The 14,950-nt window shown below is 39.0% G+C and overlaps 1 protein-coding gene across 1 annotated transcript in view; it reads left to right on the top strand.

Moving 5' to 3' along the window:
* The first annotated feature begins 2,950 nt into the window (after positions 1–2,950).
* Positions 2,951–14,950, top strand: part of LOC149022736 (uncharacterized) — a 65,388-nt gene continuing 53,388 nt past the window's right edge. The window contains exon 1 of the mRNA XM_089150686.1: positions 2,951–3,427. Within this exon, the coding sequence (XP_089006812.1) occupies positions 3,077–3,427 (351 nt within the window). The 5' untranslated portion in view covers positions 2,951–3,076. The remainder of the gene's footprint in view (positions 3,428–14,950) is intronic.

Here is a 14,950-nt window from a genome sequence, read left to right as displayed (position 1 = left end):
CCATTCTTTAGCTCTTTGAAACTTATATTTAGGATGTCTTGACTTTTTCTTGTCCATTTTCTAATTAAAGATTCTTTTACCAAAAAAGAAGAAGAAGAGACTTTTTGGAGTACTCCTCTAAAGAATGATCATAGAGGGACTTTACGAGAGCCAAAGGCAACAGAGAATACAACAATGGTTTCTGCTAACATTTGTAGTCATTGTTGAAGTTTGGTTGATCTACGGTGTGGAGAGATGCATTATTGACCTCTCGAGAATTTTCTATATCTTGAATTTAGGATTCATTTGATTATCAAAGTAATGAATAAAAACTCTTTTAAGTGGTTGAAAGGAAAGCTGCCACCAACCGCCATCAACTTACCAGATTTAGTGACTGGGTCAAATAGGACATCCTTGAGGGATTAGAGGACGATGGACAAAGGTAACTTGATGCATCATGGGATGGTGAATCTAATCCTGATCTAGGTTATTTGGTTGAGTATTTCTATTTGTTCCACATATTTTATATATAAAAAATATATTTACATATGTCAAAGCATGATTGGTAAAGTGGTAAGATTCATACTTTTCAGTAGAGAGATCATGGGTTCAACCTTTGCGGACCATATAGCTCCTTTTGAGGATGTGATGGAGGTGCACGTAAGCTGTTCTGGATAAAACTCAAAAAAAAACAAACAAAAAAAAAAACACCTTTACATGAAAAAAACAATTGAACCGGAAATAGGTCCTAGAACCACATATCCTCTAAAGTTTCACGGCGGATGCAAATTACTTTTCAGCTTGAATAGCTTGTTGCTTATTTTAGTTGAATAATTAAGTTTTTAGTCAATGGTTTCAATTTCTCTTAAAAAGACTTGACTTATCAGCCTTTTCATTGAAAAAGCCATAATAAGTTCTGTTGACTTTCTTTAAAAAGTTGAACATATAGATCTCATAATAAATAAAGTAATATTTTTTCATTTCCTTTAAGTTTTCCTCAAAATCACTCATAAGAGTGTAGGACTTGAATATGGGATCTTAAAATTGTTTGTTACATAAGCAGACTATTCCCTTAAATCATGCAAGATTATCTTTTTTCCTAACTCACGCTATCTAAATGAACAAACCAAGATTCTGGTATTTATAGTCAAATTACAGAGTTATATGTCTACAGACGCCTGTTGGTTGGTTATCACCACATGCTAACTTGCTATATGTTCCGCAATAAAAAAAGCTTTAATCTTTGCAACCCAACTTTAATCCATCAAAGAGAGATAACAATGTTGCTATGGTTTAGAATAGGTTAAGATGAACCTCGAGCATGCAAATAAATACTTCTGAAGAGGGGCAGGCTCTAGGTAGTAGAGGTGTTGCAGCTGCTGCTTTTTCCTTAGTTGGGTCTCTGCCGAAGAGTAGGGACAGTGAGAATCTGGATCATCTCTCAATCGGGGAACAACAGCTTTACAACCATAAATAATGTGGGGTCTACAAGTAAAAAATAATAAAATATTTAAAAAAAAAACCTCATCACCCAATCCTGTGGACCCTTTGTAGTTTGTATATGTCAAGCTATCGGGAAGCACACCCGACGGGGAGATGATTCGGACTCGGGAAGTGAAGTTTGGGTGTTCCACCCGAAACGAAGGCCAAAAAAGGGTTGAAGATTGGTCTGCAATCAAAACCCGGCTTGGTTGGTCTGAGGCGGCTTACTTCTGAACAGGTCTAATAAGTTTGAACTTTTTATTTTCAAATTGTCTTTTGTCTGAATTTTTATTTTCAAATGGACTACCGTCGGATCACTTCAATTACAAGTGGCATCATCGGGACGATGAGCAGCAAGTGCAGCAGGAGATCAGGATCGTATATATTAGAGGCATCGAATCATCGCTCGTATTGTAAACAGTGGCTCGTAAATTCACGCCCGCCCTTGACTTTCTAGGGTCTCGATTTGCTCAACCTTTTTGACAATCTTGTTCGTGAAGTCTCTAACAAAGTTAAAAGGTCGTAATTTTTTATGAAAAAATAATAAATAATATTACAGTAACCGATAATATGCCGTAATATACGATAGATATCACGTGCGTTCATTTAAAAGAACCTCTCCTTCACATGGTGCAATGTTTATACAATCCGCACGTTTTGTGGGGTCCACCAAATAACTCCATAAACTCCAAGATTTCTATAACGGTCTTAAATTCTCTTTTCGTGAATGAAATGGAACGTTTAGGGGCGGTTAGGAATCTAAACTATATACTTCACGTCCGTTTTCTGGATGACGTGGATGAAGTTGCAGAACGAAACGTGGGGGATCAGTTACATGTAGAGGTTTCTAGTTTTAGGAAACGGAATCTTTATTTTAATCTACAAAAGTTTAATTTTCGGAGATATTCGAGTGATCGATAGTGATGTGCACAGCGAAGCATCCAGGATGAATAGGAGTCAAATATAAAAACTATATAAAGCAGAGAGACTCCGAATGACCCTCTTCTTCGCTCTCCTCGCTCTGCTATTTGTGTGGTTCTCTGTATGAAAGTGAATATGGCCGTCACAATACACGAAAAAGGAACGAAACCCTTAAAGATTGATGAATAGGTACGCTTGAAGCTGGTGAAATAAGTACAGAAACGTTCATGCTTCGTTTAAATTTGCTAACGTTTTGATTCGTTCATCCATATATGAAGATCAATGCTACAAGATTTGATGCTTGTCTTTTTAATTCCATTTGTTTTGAATATCGTCTTCCTGGAAGGTTTCTTGTTCTGAGTCGCAATTTCTATTCGGTCAGGTACCAACTAAATGCATTTGAAAGCGTTGACAATGCTTAGTTTGTGGTTAATAAGAGGTCGACCAAGCAGCTATTCATGTTTCAGATATATTAATTTGGATCCTTGCAGAGAATTCAAGAATATTTGAGTAATTCGAGGGTTCAAACGTTTTTGTGGTCGCTTGGTTGCGAAAGGTTCACAGAGTTTGTTGAAAACAGAGCTATTAATGGTGGCAATGTGTACTGGTTGCTTCACTTCCTTTCCTATAGCTTAGTGGAGCGCTCAATTATTGAGATATATGAATTTTAGAAGGATGAGTTGAAGTACATGCAATGGGAACAACAGAAGAAGATGGGAACACACGAGATGGTCAAGAACTATCTCATTCTGCTGCCTTGCAGCAATTTTCTGAGGACGCAATTAGAGCGGCTGGCCAAGTATTTAATAATAGTTATGTGGGCAGTCCGAACATTCCACACCCGGTGCCACCAGGGCATCGTCGTTGTCAAAGCGAAGTATTTTTACCTAAACGGAGTAACAGTTTTCACAAATTGAAGTCTCAGATGCAGAAGGCTTTGCGATGGGGTGGCGAGACCACTGAGAAGAGTTCTCGTTCGAATTTTAACCCTGAGGTTCTGGCAAGCCAAAAGCGTCAGTGGTATCAGCACCACACAAAAACTCTGGTAAACTTTGTTACTCTCTTTTAATCGTTTTTCTGAATCATGAGGCTTTGAGGGAACTTGTTACTTTATTTTCTCTTCAGTGTGTAACAAGCAAGCGTCCGTTTATGTTGTTCACCACTTATGTGTCATGTAATTCTTGGTTGGAAAGATCCAACTAGAATCCAATAAGGCAATAACTAGGATCGGGGAATAAGTTTCGCTAGTTCAAGAATGGGGGGGGGGTTGTCCAAATCAGGGTTAAAGTCTTGTAGGAACTTGGGTTTGATAATATGGTTATGCTAAGTGAGTGTAAGGGTATCTAACAGTAAAGGTTTCTTTGAAGGTTTAATGGTGAAATAGTGCTGGAATATAATGGCAGCAGAACCAGGTAAGGTTTCTGGATTGTGGGATAGAAGAATGTAAGGGAAATTAGGTTTCTAGCGGCCAGAATTGGTGCAGCTAGATCGAGTTTCCAGATGGTGTGGCAGAGATTCAATCCAATCATCCAATATGGGACAATACTGATGGTTGGTTTGGTCCAAATGTAGGTTTCAAGGTTTCTGGATGATTTCTAGATGGTAGGGTTTATGACCTGTAAGAGTAGCAGAAGAAGAATTTTGGGGTGGGAGATGATTCAACTTAAGACTTCGATGAAGAGGGGTTTTTTTTTTTTTTTTTTTTTTTGGGTGTGTGTGTGTGTGTGCAGCACAAGTAGACAGCTATCAGCAACACCCTTAGAAACTCGTATTTAATAAATTGTGGCTTAGCTGAGCAAATACAGCTGCATTATAGCCTCAATGGACAATGGCTGACATAGAGCTCAAATAGAACTCGGACTCAAATTAAAACTAAGATTCACTATTGACTTCCTATTAGGATTACAAATCCTAACATGAATTGGATAAGAGACTAAATAAAAAGTCAAATATTCTTAAATTACCCCCATGGTATCGGTGCTGCTGTATGGGGGAATCCCTACACCTAATAGTGCTGCTGTAGGTAAGAATTCTTACAGCTGTAGCTGATTTTAGACAGCTGAGCGTTGTGCTGGGAGTCAAGGAGCTGAAACATGATCTGGCAGAGTATTTCTTTCTGCCCTTGGTCTATATCTCACATGTTGCTTACCGCCATCTAGGATTGTTGCATAGGGTTTTTTTGGCATTAAGAATCATGTAATATAGGGAAGTGGAAAATATGAACCCCACCTGATTTTTGATTGGGCTCTAAGGCATATTAATCAGTGAAATTAGTTTGCGCTTTTTGTTGTTTCCAGTATTATATATGGGCTCTTTAGGATACAAGGATCATTGAATCTTATTTGAGAGCAGTCCTTATTAGTAGTTTCATTTTTTTTTTTTTTTGGGGGCCTATTTTTCTTTGAGTTCAGCCTAGGGTTGATAGATATGGGATTGGGCCTTTGTTTAATATGTTTGTGTGGGGTCATGGGCCCAAAAGTTTAGCCTCTAGGTGAAGTACAAAAATGGGTTAGTTTGTTAGTTTAATTGGTCTAATCATGTAAATGCTACCCAACTTATATTATAAGGGCAGATTAGTGTTTGCTTATGTTTTTATTTGAGTTTAAAGTGTAAGTCACTATAGGCTAGTTACTTTCTGATATCAGATTTAAATATCAAATGATAAGCTTCTTTTTGAGCACTTTGTGTGTGTTTAAGTTATTGGTTCTATTAATTAGTTTGAGAACCCAAGTAGGAGGAGTTCTGGTTCTGTCAACTAGTTTGAAGATCCATACCTAGGAAGGTTTTTGGTGAAATCAAGCATAAACACCTGCATTGATTGAAGATCCGAGTTCAACCTTCATTCTCCATCTGTATTCCATCTTCAAAGCTTCATTCAGGTATTATTGGTAGCCTACAACAATTCTCTGTTTCTGTTAGATATTTTTTTTGAACATATTTGGAGTTCCCAAGACACCCAAAATTTAAGGTTATATCTACGCCAATCTAACCTACAGATTTGACCCACACTTTACGGACATCATCCCCCTAGTGAGTAGTGACCTTAGATTCTAGTTTGACCCTGTTTTGACCATTCAATTTCAAGATATGAATTTTTTTGACTTGAATTTTGATACTCCCTGAGCCCACCAAAATAAGAATCTTTATATCTTCCATTTAGGCATCCAAACCCAACCAAACTTTGGGGATTGTTTCTATATATCGTTACCGACATTCCCTCCAAGTTTCAGCCCATTCCCATTAGTTTTCATCTCATGTCTCAAGAACCTGCTCCATCCCGCCATATGTTCCACCATTCTAAATTTTGTCCAAAACTAACACCCAATCATCGTTAATACTGTTTGATTTCAATTAATCCAACCAGGGAATTCAGAGGTCACTAAACAGATTCATTCTTACCAGCAAAATCATTCTGTCACAGTCCATATCAGAAATAACCCCCCATATCCCACAAACTGGAATTTCAAGAAACCCTTTCTTGGTTCCGTATGAGTTGTTTCTTTAAAGATTTTGGAAGGAGTGGCCCTTCTTAAGTTGGGGCTGCACTAGGGGTGGACTGAGAATGCTATATTAGTTTTCTCACCTTTGTGGAAAATAAGGAAGAACAACTCAGCGAACTGACCTATCTGAAAGTATTTTAACAATTGTTGAGTCCGTCTTTAGGTTGCTCATTTACTCGGGGAAAAGGTTTTGAGGGCCTATTTGAGTTAAATGGAGAGCTGCTTTGGCCTTTCCAATTGTTGGGTTGATAGAACACCTCTAGAATGTTCATGTTTTATATTCTACCGGGTGTGGCAGGTTCTTTTATTTCCTATGAATGTGTTTTTTTCAGCAGTCATTCTTGTAAATAGATGGCTAGGAATCAAATGCAATGCAAAGGTAGAAAGATCTGGATGTAACCAGAGTCAGGGCAGTAATAAAGGCTGGAATAGGGCTTAGGGTGATAGCCCAACACCCTACGGCCTTACAGTAAACCAGGGTAATTTTGGTAATTTTACATTGTTCTAGTTGATTAAAGTTAGGGTTTGCTGGATCTAGTATGTTATTATGATCTCAAATCCACTTTTTTTTTCGAATTTGGTTGAGTTTAGGAAAAATTATTGAAGAGTCTTAGTTAGGTTAGGAGTCCCCCGTAGAAAAGGATTCTCTTAGTTACTGCCAGTTCTTCCAAGGAGTCTAGATCTACTCTTATTTTGTAATTCGGATCATTCTAGGATGAGTGGTGATAGTCCTTGTCGGAGTGAGAGTCTTTGGTTCAACTAGAGTCCTAAATCCTGAATTAGTTTCACCTTCTAAGTTTGAGTCCTAGTGTGAATTCATTAATGTAGGCTATAAATAAAGCCTCTCCAGCTTGTAAAAGACGGATCTGATCAATAATAAAATTTGAGATTGAAGATGCAAGGAGAAGAGCTGTGGGTTTTACCTAGGAGGGGAAACTTGTGGCTGCTTTGTGTTTACAAATGCTGCAGATCTGAATGTTCTTCAACCCCAATCTTCTTCTACAAGTAGGTACAAGAAGCCCCACCCGAGCCCCTACCCTCTCCCCGCTTCTTTTCTCACTTAATCCCAAATTCCCAATCCCTTTAGGATACGTCTTTCCCCTTCCCTCCCCTCGCTTTTGCCCTAACCATAGTCCTACCCACCCCCCAACCTAGGCAGACTGAAACCCTTCTTCCTTCCCTAAACCCTAAGCCTCATATCCTTTCTTTCTTATTTTCTGAAATTTCCAGACTAGATATCATTAATATGTCTATAATTGTAGTATAACATATAACATTTGATAAGTAAACATATATGACTTATAAAAACCCGCCAAGAAATATCCAATATAAAAAATATGATCCCCATTATACTATTGACAGAATCTTGATCAACCTAATGTATAAGTTGATATGATGCTGGGAACTCTTCTTTAAATCTTTCCCAGGCTGCTTTTACCGACATTCCTAAATATGTTTCTAATCTTGCAAATAATTCCTCTGTTGTTAGGGAGTCTAAGTCCCGTTTACTATATATGTCTATGGTGACTAGATTTGTCCATACATCTATTATTTGATGGAACTTCTAAACTCCTACTGAAGTCTTGATAAGGTAAATAAAATTGAAATTGAATTTTTTCTAGCTATTTATGTATCATAAAGTACTAATAGAAACACTGAATTTAACTTCTAATCTCGTGTACTAGCATCACCCACACTTTTAGGCCCATTTCGTCAATAAATCCAAAAATAAGAAGCCTAGCGTCTACAAAGCCTTCAGTGGGAAATAAAGTATTTTAAGTTCGAATTGGCTCATTTGGGCATTCCTAACAGCATCAATCACTGTTCAAACCAGCCAAACCAGTTCAATTTAAAACCTAAATTTCGTATAAACTTAATTGCCCATAGTTCAGGCTCATGAAAGTGGTCTATTATGTAGAAAATCCATGGGATCAAAGGACCAACATGTATGGTACCCAACAATATACTAATTCCTACGATGTAACCCCCAAATTGAGGGTCAGTTTACAGGACCACTTCAATTGAACCAGCAGTAAATTAAGGATTTAAGCACCCAGCAATTAGGTCTTCTGGGGCAGTTCCAAGGTGGATAGCCGCTATTTTGGGCTAGATACACCCTGTGGCAAGTGTTTCTAGAGGTCTAGGGGCAATTTAGGGTTGTTAGGGAAAGAGAATAGGGTTCGGCCAGGCTTTAATTGGGTTGGGATTTAAGGGAATTAAATCAGTTTGACAGTTTTATTTCAGATTCAATTCCCACAACTAGGATTTCACACAGTTTCTACGGTTTCTAGAGGATATTTTGATGTAACCCCCAAATTTGGGGGCCAGTCTTCAGGATCAATCCAAGTGAACCAGCAGTAGAATTATGGTTTTCTAATCCTGTAGTTCAAGTATAATGCTGGCTTGAGGGGTTTTAAGGTATAGGGCCTACAGGGTTCGGGTAAGCTTAGGGTCTAGGGTTTATTGACATCTAGATCTGAACCTCCTGTGAATTAAAATTCAGTACTGAATTAGGGATTCTCGGGGGTGGCTAGGGCTAGGGTTAAGGTTGAATGTAGAGGAGGGTTTGGGGATGATGATTCTAAAAGGAAATATGATTTGGGTGAAGGGTTTGATAGATCTAAGCAAAAGAAGACTAGGGTTTTTGGGAATTCAGGCTGCAAAGGAATAAGGAGTTAAAGTAGGGTTTGGCGATGTAACTGACTTGCTATGCTAGTAGAAGAGTACGTGTGCTAGTGAGCTACAACTAGCAGCCAGCTAAAAAACTACAGCACGCTAGTCTTGATCTCGGGTTTCTGTATCGATATGTTTCCGGTGCTCCCGGCTTTGGAATAGGCTCTGGCTGAAGCAATGGGTAGGGATGCCTAGCAAATTGATGGTGAATAATTAGGCTATTCCGCAGCTGGTTCATATGGTGATGCTGCTGGTCATGGTTCAATGGATGAAACTTAAGGTTCTGCTTCGACGCTCCCGACCAACAACTCCTGACTATGGCTTTCGAACCTAGTAGGGAGCCCCTACTCAAGGAAATGCTGTTCAGATGCTTTCTCTGATCCAACTCGAGTTCGATATCTTAGAATGCTTGTTGGAGTGAGTGAATCGAGAAGCAGCCGCCCATGCATTGGAGGTTAGAATCAGGCTTACGAACGTCAGGATCTTGCTCCCTATGGCTATTGCTACGGGTCCTTCTGCCAGATCGAGACTGCCCACTCCTCCCCTTTCATTCCATTCCTTTGATCGAAGGAAGTTGTGATGGGTTCATCTTGCTCGCCCACGAAGATAGGCATAGGAGAAAGAGATATGAGGTGCAATAGGGGGAGATGAGTTGAGGACTGGAGATTGAGGGTTATCTTCCAGGATCTTCTAATAAGGTTGCACCAGCTAATTAGGACTCTTTGCTCCAATTACAACTCAAACTGGACTCTATCAACACTTTAAAAAGGAATCAAATTGCTACGAGATTCCAGCCCTTAGATTAGAATCTCTTATAGACACTTATTTGTGACTCAACAAACACTTAACTAAAATAGACCTACTTTAAGATGAGGTTTCCAAAAATTAAGGAACTCTATCCTAACAACTCAACACAAACTTTAATAGACTATAACTCTTAACTGACTTGTCAGAAATAAAAAATAAAAATATATCCCTCAGCCTAGGATCGTGGGGAGCAAATAAGACCCATATTTGGGCCCCAAAAGTGGGGCTTGTAAAATGACTAGAGTACCCTGGGGGTATTCAGCCAGTCTTAGGTGCACTTTTTAGGCCTGGTTTTGGCCCAATTTTTTTTGGGGGGTCCAACCCAGGATACATCATTTGGTTGGTTCGATTGGGCTGAAATTAAGGGGGAGGGTCACTAGGCTTGGGGGGATGAGGTCCCTAAAGTTGGAACAGATGCAATGGTTAGATAGCCGTAGATGATCTATAGGTGATTCGACCATCGAAATATTGGTCGTATTCTTGGTCTTTTTCCAAATCAGAGATGAAATCCTATGGGCAAAACTTTATTCCAAGGTATTGACCCGTCTTGGTTGAAATTTTGAAACCAAGGTTTTGACAGAAATTTGTTAAAACTTATTAAAAAATCCCAAATCACGTTTGAAATCTACGAAATTTCGTGAAACTTGTAGGTGCCGCCGGTTAGAACTTCGGGGATCTCCCCCCCCCCCCCATTTTTTGCCACTTTTACCTCTTTCAGCCTCTTTTTCACTAATAAGTCATCACTGTCTTCCTTGACCTTGTTTGTTTCTTGCTCCATGGTTGTAGTCCTTATGGAGTGAAAGGTGGAGTTGCTGGCTATGGAGTATGACTTTATTCGAAGTATGCGTCTCAAGGGATAGATCCACCTAGGCACTGAACTTGGAACGGAAGCCTGGGAGTTCCTTTTTTATTATTGTTTTTGTAATTTGGTATCTAATATTTAATTTATGCAATACAGTTTCTTCAATTTTATAAAGTTTGTATTTCTCAGAAACTGTCATGTATACTAAAACTTGAATGATAACTCATTATTGGTTCTTTTCTTTTAGAAAGCTACCTTTATGATTGTGCTCTTTATGCTTTAAATAGGTAGCATGCAAGAAAACTAACCAAAAAACCGTGTAAGAACCTTGGTGTAGATCTGACCTCAATTTTAGGTCTTTGAAAAATTCCAAAAATCCCAAAAAAGTTCCAAAAAATTGAAAAAGACATGAGGCTTAGGGTTTAGGGGAAGAAGAAGGGATTAGTCTCCCTAGGGTTAGGTGGGGAGGAGGGTAGGCCTATGGATAGGATTGAAAGCTAAGGGAGGGGTGGGGGAAGTGGTTTTCTATAGGGATTTGGATTGAGAGAACTAGGGTTTGGGGATGGGGAGTGGTTGCTGCAAGCTATGGGGAAAAGGGAAGATGGGGTTGCAAAGGTGAGGGAAGGAGAACAGTAAAAGTAGGGATTGGGGTTGGGTCTTGGTACTTACTTAAAGAAGGGAATGGGAGAATTGAAGATCTTCAATTGCAGAAAATTATGCACACACAGGACACAGCCACAAGTCTCCCTCCCTCACAACTCCTCTCTTGACACCTTCCAAAATTTTATTGTTCACCCAATATCTTTTACAAGCTAGAGAGACTTTTTTTTATAGCCTTACATGAATGAACTCACACTAGGACTCAAACTTAGAAAGTGATCTGAAGTAGATTCTAATTGGACTAAGGACTCTCATCCCATCAAGGATTTCATCATAACTCAAACCTATAATAATCCAACTTACAAATTTAGAGTAGATCTATACTCCTTGTAAGAATTGGACTGTAACTAAGTGAATCCCTTTCTAATTGGGACTCCTACCTTAACTGGGACTCTTCAATAACTTGACAAAGACAAATCCAAACTCAAAAACAAAAGTAGATTTGGGATCTTACTAAAGTTCTGGACCCAAGAAAAGCAACCCTTCTCTAATTAGGACTCCTAGCTAGACAAGGACTCTTTCATAACTTAACAAACAAGGACTCGAATAACAAAGTAAAAGGAGATTTGAACTCCTAAAGTTGTGCTTCATCTAACCAGATTAGTTGGAACTCACAAGGAAGTGGCAAAATGACCAAATTGTCCCCATTTGGTTCAGCCTTCTTATAGGGCCGCAAGGTCTTGGCAGCAATCCTCTCCTTTCTTTTGGCTTTTGGGGCTTCTCTTAAGGGGGTGGTCCTTTTGGTTACATCATGGTCTAGGGCCAAGGTTAGTTGAGTGTTAAGGGAGGGAAGAGGGTGTATCCTGGATTGAACAGGATTTTGGTAAATGGTTGAGGAGAAGTAGGTATTTGAAGTTTAGGGTTTTAGCGTTGTGTGAGGAGTTAGGGGTGGGAGATGGGAGTTGAGTATGAGTCAAGGGAAGAGGAAGGTGGTCCTTAGAGGGTAATGATTTGGGGGTGGAGTTATAAAATATAGAGGAATGAGGGTTTTGGAGGGAGGGGTTGTTGCCTTAAAGGGGTTGGGAAGGGAGAAGGATTGCAAAGGGGGTAGGGTGTGAGAGAGGGTAGGGATAAGGTATAGGGTATACTTATGTGTTTGAAGAAGAGGATTGTTTAAACAAATTGTAGGAAGTCTGGATGCTCCAAGTGGCGCCAACGATCCTCCGTGGAAGCCTTTAGAACTTCACAATTTTCCTTCAATCCAATTTTTATTAATCATCAACTGTGTTGATTACATGTAGGAGGCTTTGTTGATAGCCTTACATTGAAGGAGTCACACTAGGATTCAAGTTGGAAATAGAAACAAAAGGAATATTGTTTTAAGGAACTCCTACTCAAATAAAAAAAATAAAATCCTAATTTAAGAAGGAATCTGTGGAAATAATTGAATCCTTAGATGATCAATGTGATCCCTAAGTTTCTTATTTATAATAATGTGAAATATACAAAGTTACATAATTACCCTCACTAAACAACTGATAATAATAACTTGAACCACAATTTATAATTAAACCAACCCACAAATAAACCGAACCAACCAACACTCCCCCTCAAGTTGAGGCATAGATGTTTATCATCCCCAACTTGCTCAAAATAGGGTAGAAGTCTCCTTCCTTCAGTCCTTTAGTAAAGATGTCAGCTACTTGATCTCCAGATCTCACAAAAGGCGTGCATATCAGCCCTTGTTCCAACTTTCCTTTGACAAAAAAATCTATCTGTCTAAGTATGTTTTGTACGATCATGTTGCACTGGATTATTGGCTATACTAATGGCAGCCTTGTTGTCACAATATAACATCATGGAACTTGTAATAGGAAACCCAATATCTTCTAATAGACCCTTTAGCCATAAAAGTTCACATACTCCTCAAATATGGATCTATACTCAGCCTCTATACTAGACAATGACTCCACATTTTGCTTCTTACTTCTCCAGGTTACTAAATTGCCCCCAACAAATGTATTGTATCCTGATATTGATTTTCTGTCAGGTGAACTAGCCCAATCAGCATCTATATAAGCTCCCACTTTCAAATTATCTGAGGGTGACAAAAGTATTCCCTTTCCTAGTGTGGATTTCAAATACTGAAGTATTCTAGTAACAATATTCATATGAGTCGATTATGGGTCATGCATAAACTGGCTCATTAGGCTTACTGAAAAAGCAATGTTAGGTTTGGTGTGAGACAAATAAATCAGTTTTCTAACCAACCTTTGATATCTCCCTTTATCTACTGGTACTCCCTCTTTCTCTTTAAGCTTAATACCTGCTTCAATTGGGGTATCCATGGATTTACATCCCAATATTCCCACTTCCAAAAGTATACTTGCGTTGGGACAAATAGATGCCTCTTTTTAACCTAGCGACCTCAATTCCTAGGAAGTACTTGAGTTTCCCTAGATCTTTGACCTCAAATTCCTTGCCGAGGAAGCTCTTCAACTTTTGTATTTCTGCCCCATCAGTCCCAGTGATGACAATGTCATCTACATAAACTATAAGAAGCTTAACGTGAGTTCCTGACCTTTTCACAAAGAGAGTATGGTTAGCATTAATTTGCTTGTAACCTATCGATGTCACGGCTTTTTGGAGGCTTTCTACCAACCCTTCCCTTTTGTTTTGCTATCATAGAATCCATGTGGGATTTCCATATCGACCTCTTCTTTCAATTCTCTATGCAAAAATGCATTCTTTACATCTAATTGATATAAATCCCAATCTTAATTCACAGTTACTGATAACAAGTCCCTGACTGTATTCAATTTTGCAACAGGAGCAAAGGTCTCTTGATAATCAATTCCATAAGTCTGAGTGAACCCTTTTGCAACCAATCTAGCATTCAATCGGTTGATTAAACCATCCATGTTCTGTTTTACCACGAACACCCACTTACAACCTACCGGTTGTTTCCCTGGAGGAAGAGTAACCAACTTCCAAGTACTATTCTTCTTCATAGCTTGCATTTCCTCTACCATTACTACCTTCCAATTTTTATTAGCATAGGCTTCCTGCCAAGTCTTTAGAATAGATGTAATAGATAAAGAAGATATGAAGGGTTGGTAGGAAGGAGTCAGATAAAGAATTAGAGGAAACGTATTTAGCTATAGGATGTTGAGTACACAATCTGATTCCTTTTCTAACAGCAATAGGGAAGTCAGAAGGAGATACCTCAGGGATACTTACAAGACCTGAATCTGGATTAGGAGATTGGAGTGGTAACATGTCAACCTTCTTTACCTACTATTGCCAATTGGTTTTCTTCCTCTAATAGGTCTGCATATCCTTGCTTTGGTCAATTTGCCTTTGAAAGACCTTAATAGTGTGCCTTGCAGGAGTGGTCTCCCCCGGGATAGGATCCTCATAAGGTTTAGATGGGGAAAGGGAAGACTGTGTGTCTACATGTATGCTAGCCGAATGCTCCCTCTATTAAGGAATCTCTTCCTGAATCTCTAACTAGGGTTGAATTGGGTTTGGTAGGTCTCTATATGTGACAGGAACATCCTAAGTGGGAAAGAACACCTTTGCTCTTGGAGTCTCTCCCTGGAGAGGTGTATAAGGAGTAAACTCATTAAAGATGACATCCATGGACACTATTGTCTTCCTCGAAAGAGGATGGTAACATTTGTAACCCTTTTGAGTAGCAGAATACCCTAGAAAAATGCAGCGGAGGCCACGAGGTTCCAACTTACTCTTTTGGGTCGAGTTCTGGCATAACACACAACCAAATATCCTTGGAGGAACTATAAAGGAAGATGTCTCTTGAAGGACCTCACTAGGGCATTTGAAGTCAAGGATTCTACTAGGCATCCTATTTAAGAGGTATGATGCAGTGAGAACTGCGTCACTCCAATATTGGTCGGGGACATTTATGGCAATTAGAAGACAACGAGCAATCTTTAAAAGATGCTCGTTCTTCCGTTTGGCCACTCCATTTTGGGTTGCAGTATCAACACAATTAGTCTGATGTATTATGCTAGAATCAAAGAGGTATCTCTGAAATTCTGTTTCACTATACTCGGTTCCATTGTCACTGCGAAGGACCTTCATAGTGGCATTGAATTGAGTTTTAACCATATTATGAAAATCTTGAAAACATCGAAAAACTACATTTTTTTTGTTTTAAAAGATA

Source organism: Hakea prostrata, chromosome 3 (assembly GCF_041222555.1).
Source record: "Hakea prostrata isolate BN-2017 chromosome 3, UWA_Hpros_2, whole genome shotgun sequence".
In the NCBI taxonomy this organism is placed as follows: Eukaryota; Viridiplantae; Streptophyta; class Magnoliopsida; order Proteales; family Proteaceae; genus Hakea; species Hakea prostrata.
This window is presented reverse-complemented; position numbering and strand designations above follow the sequence as displayed.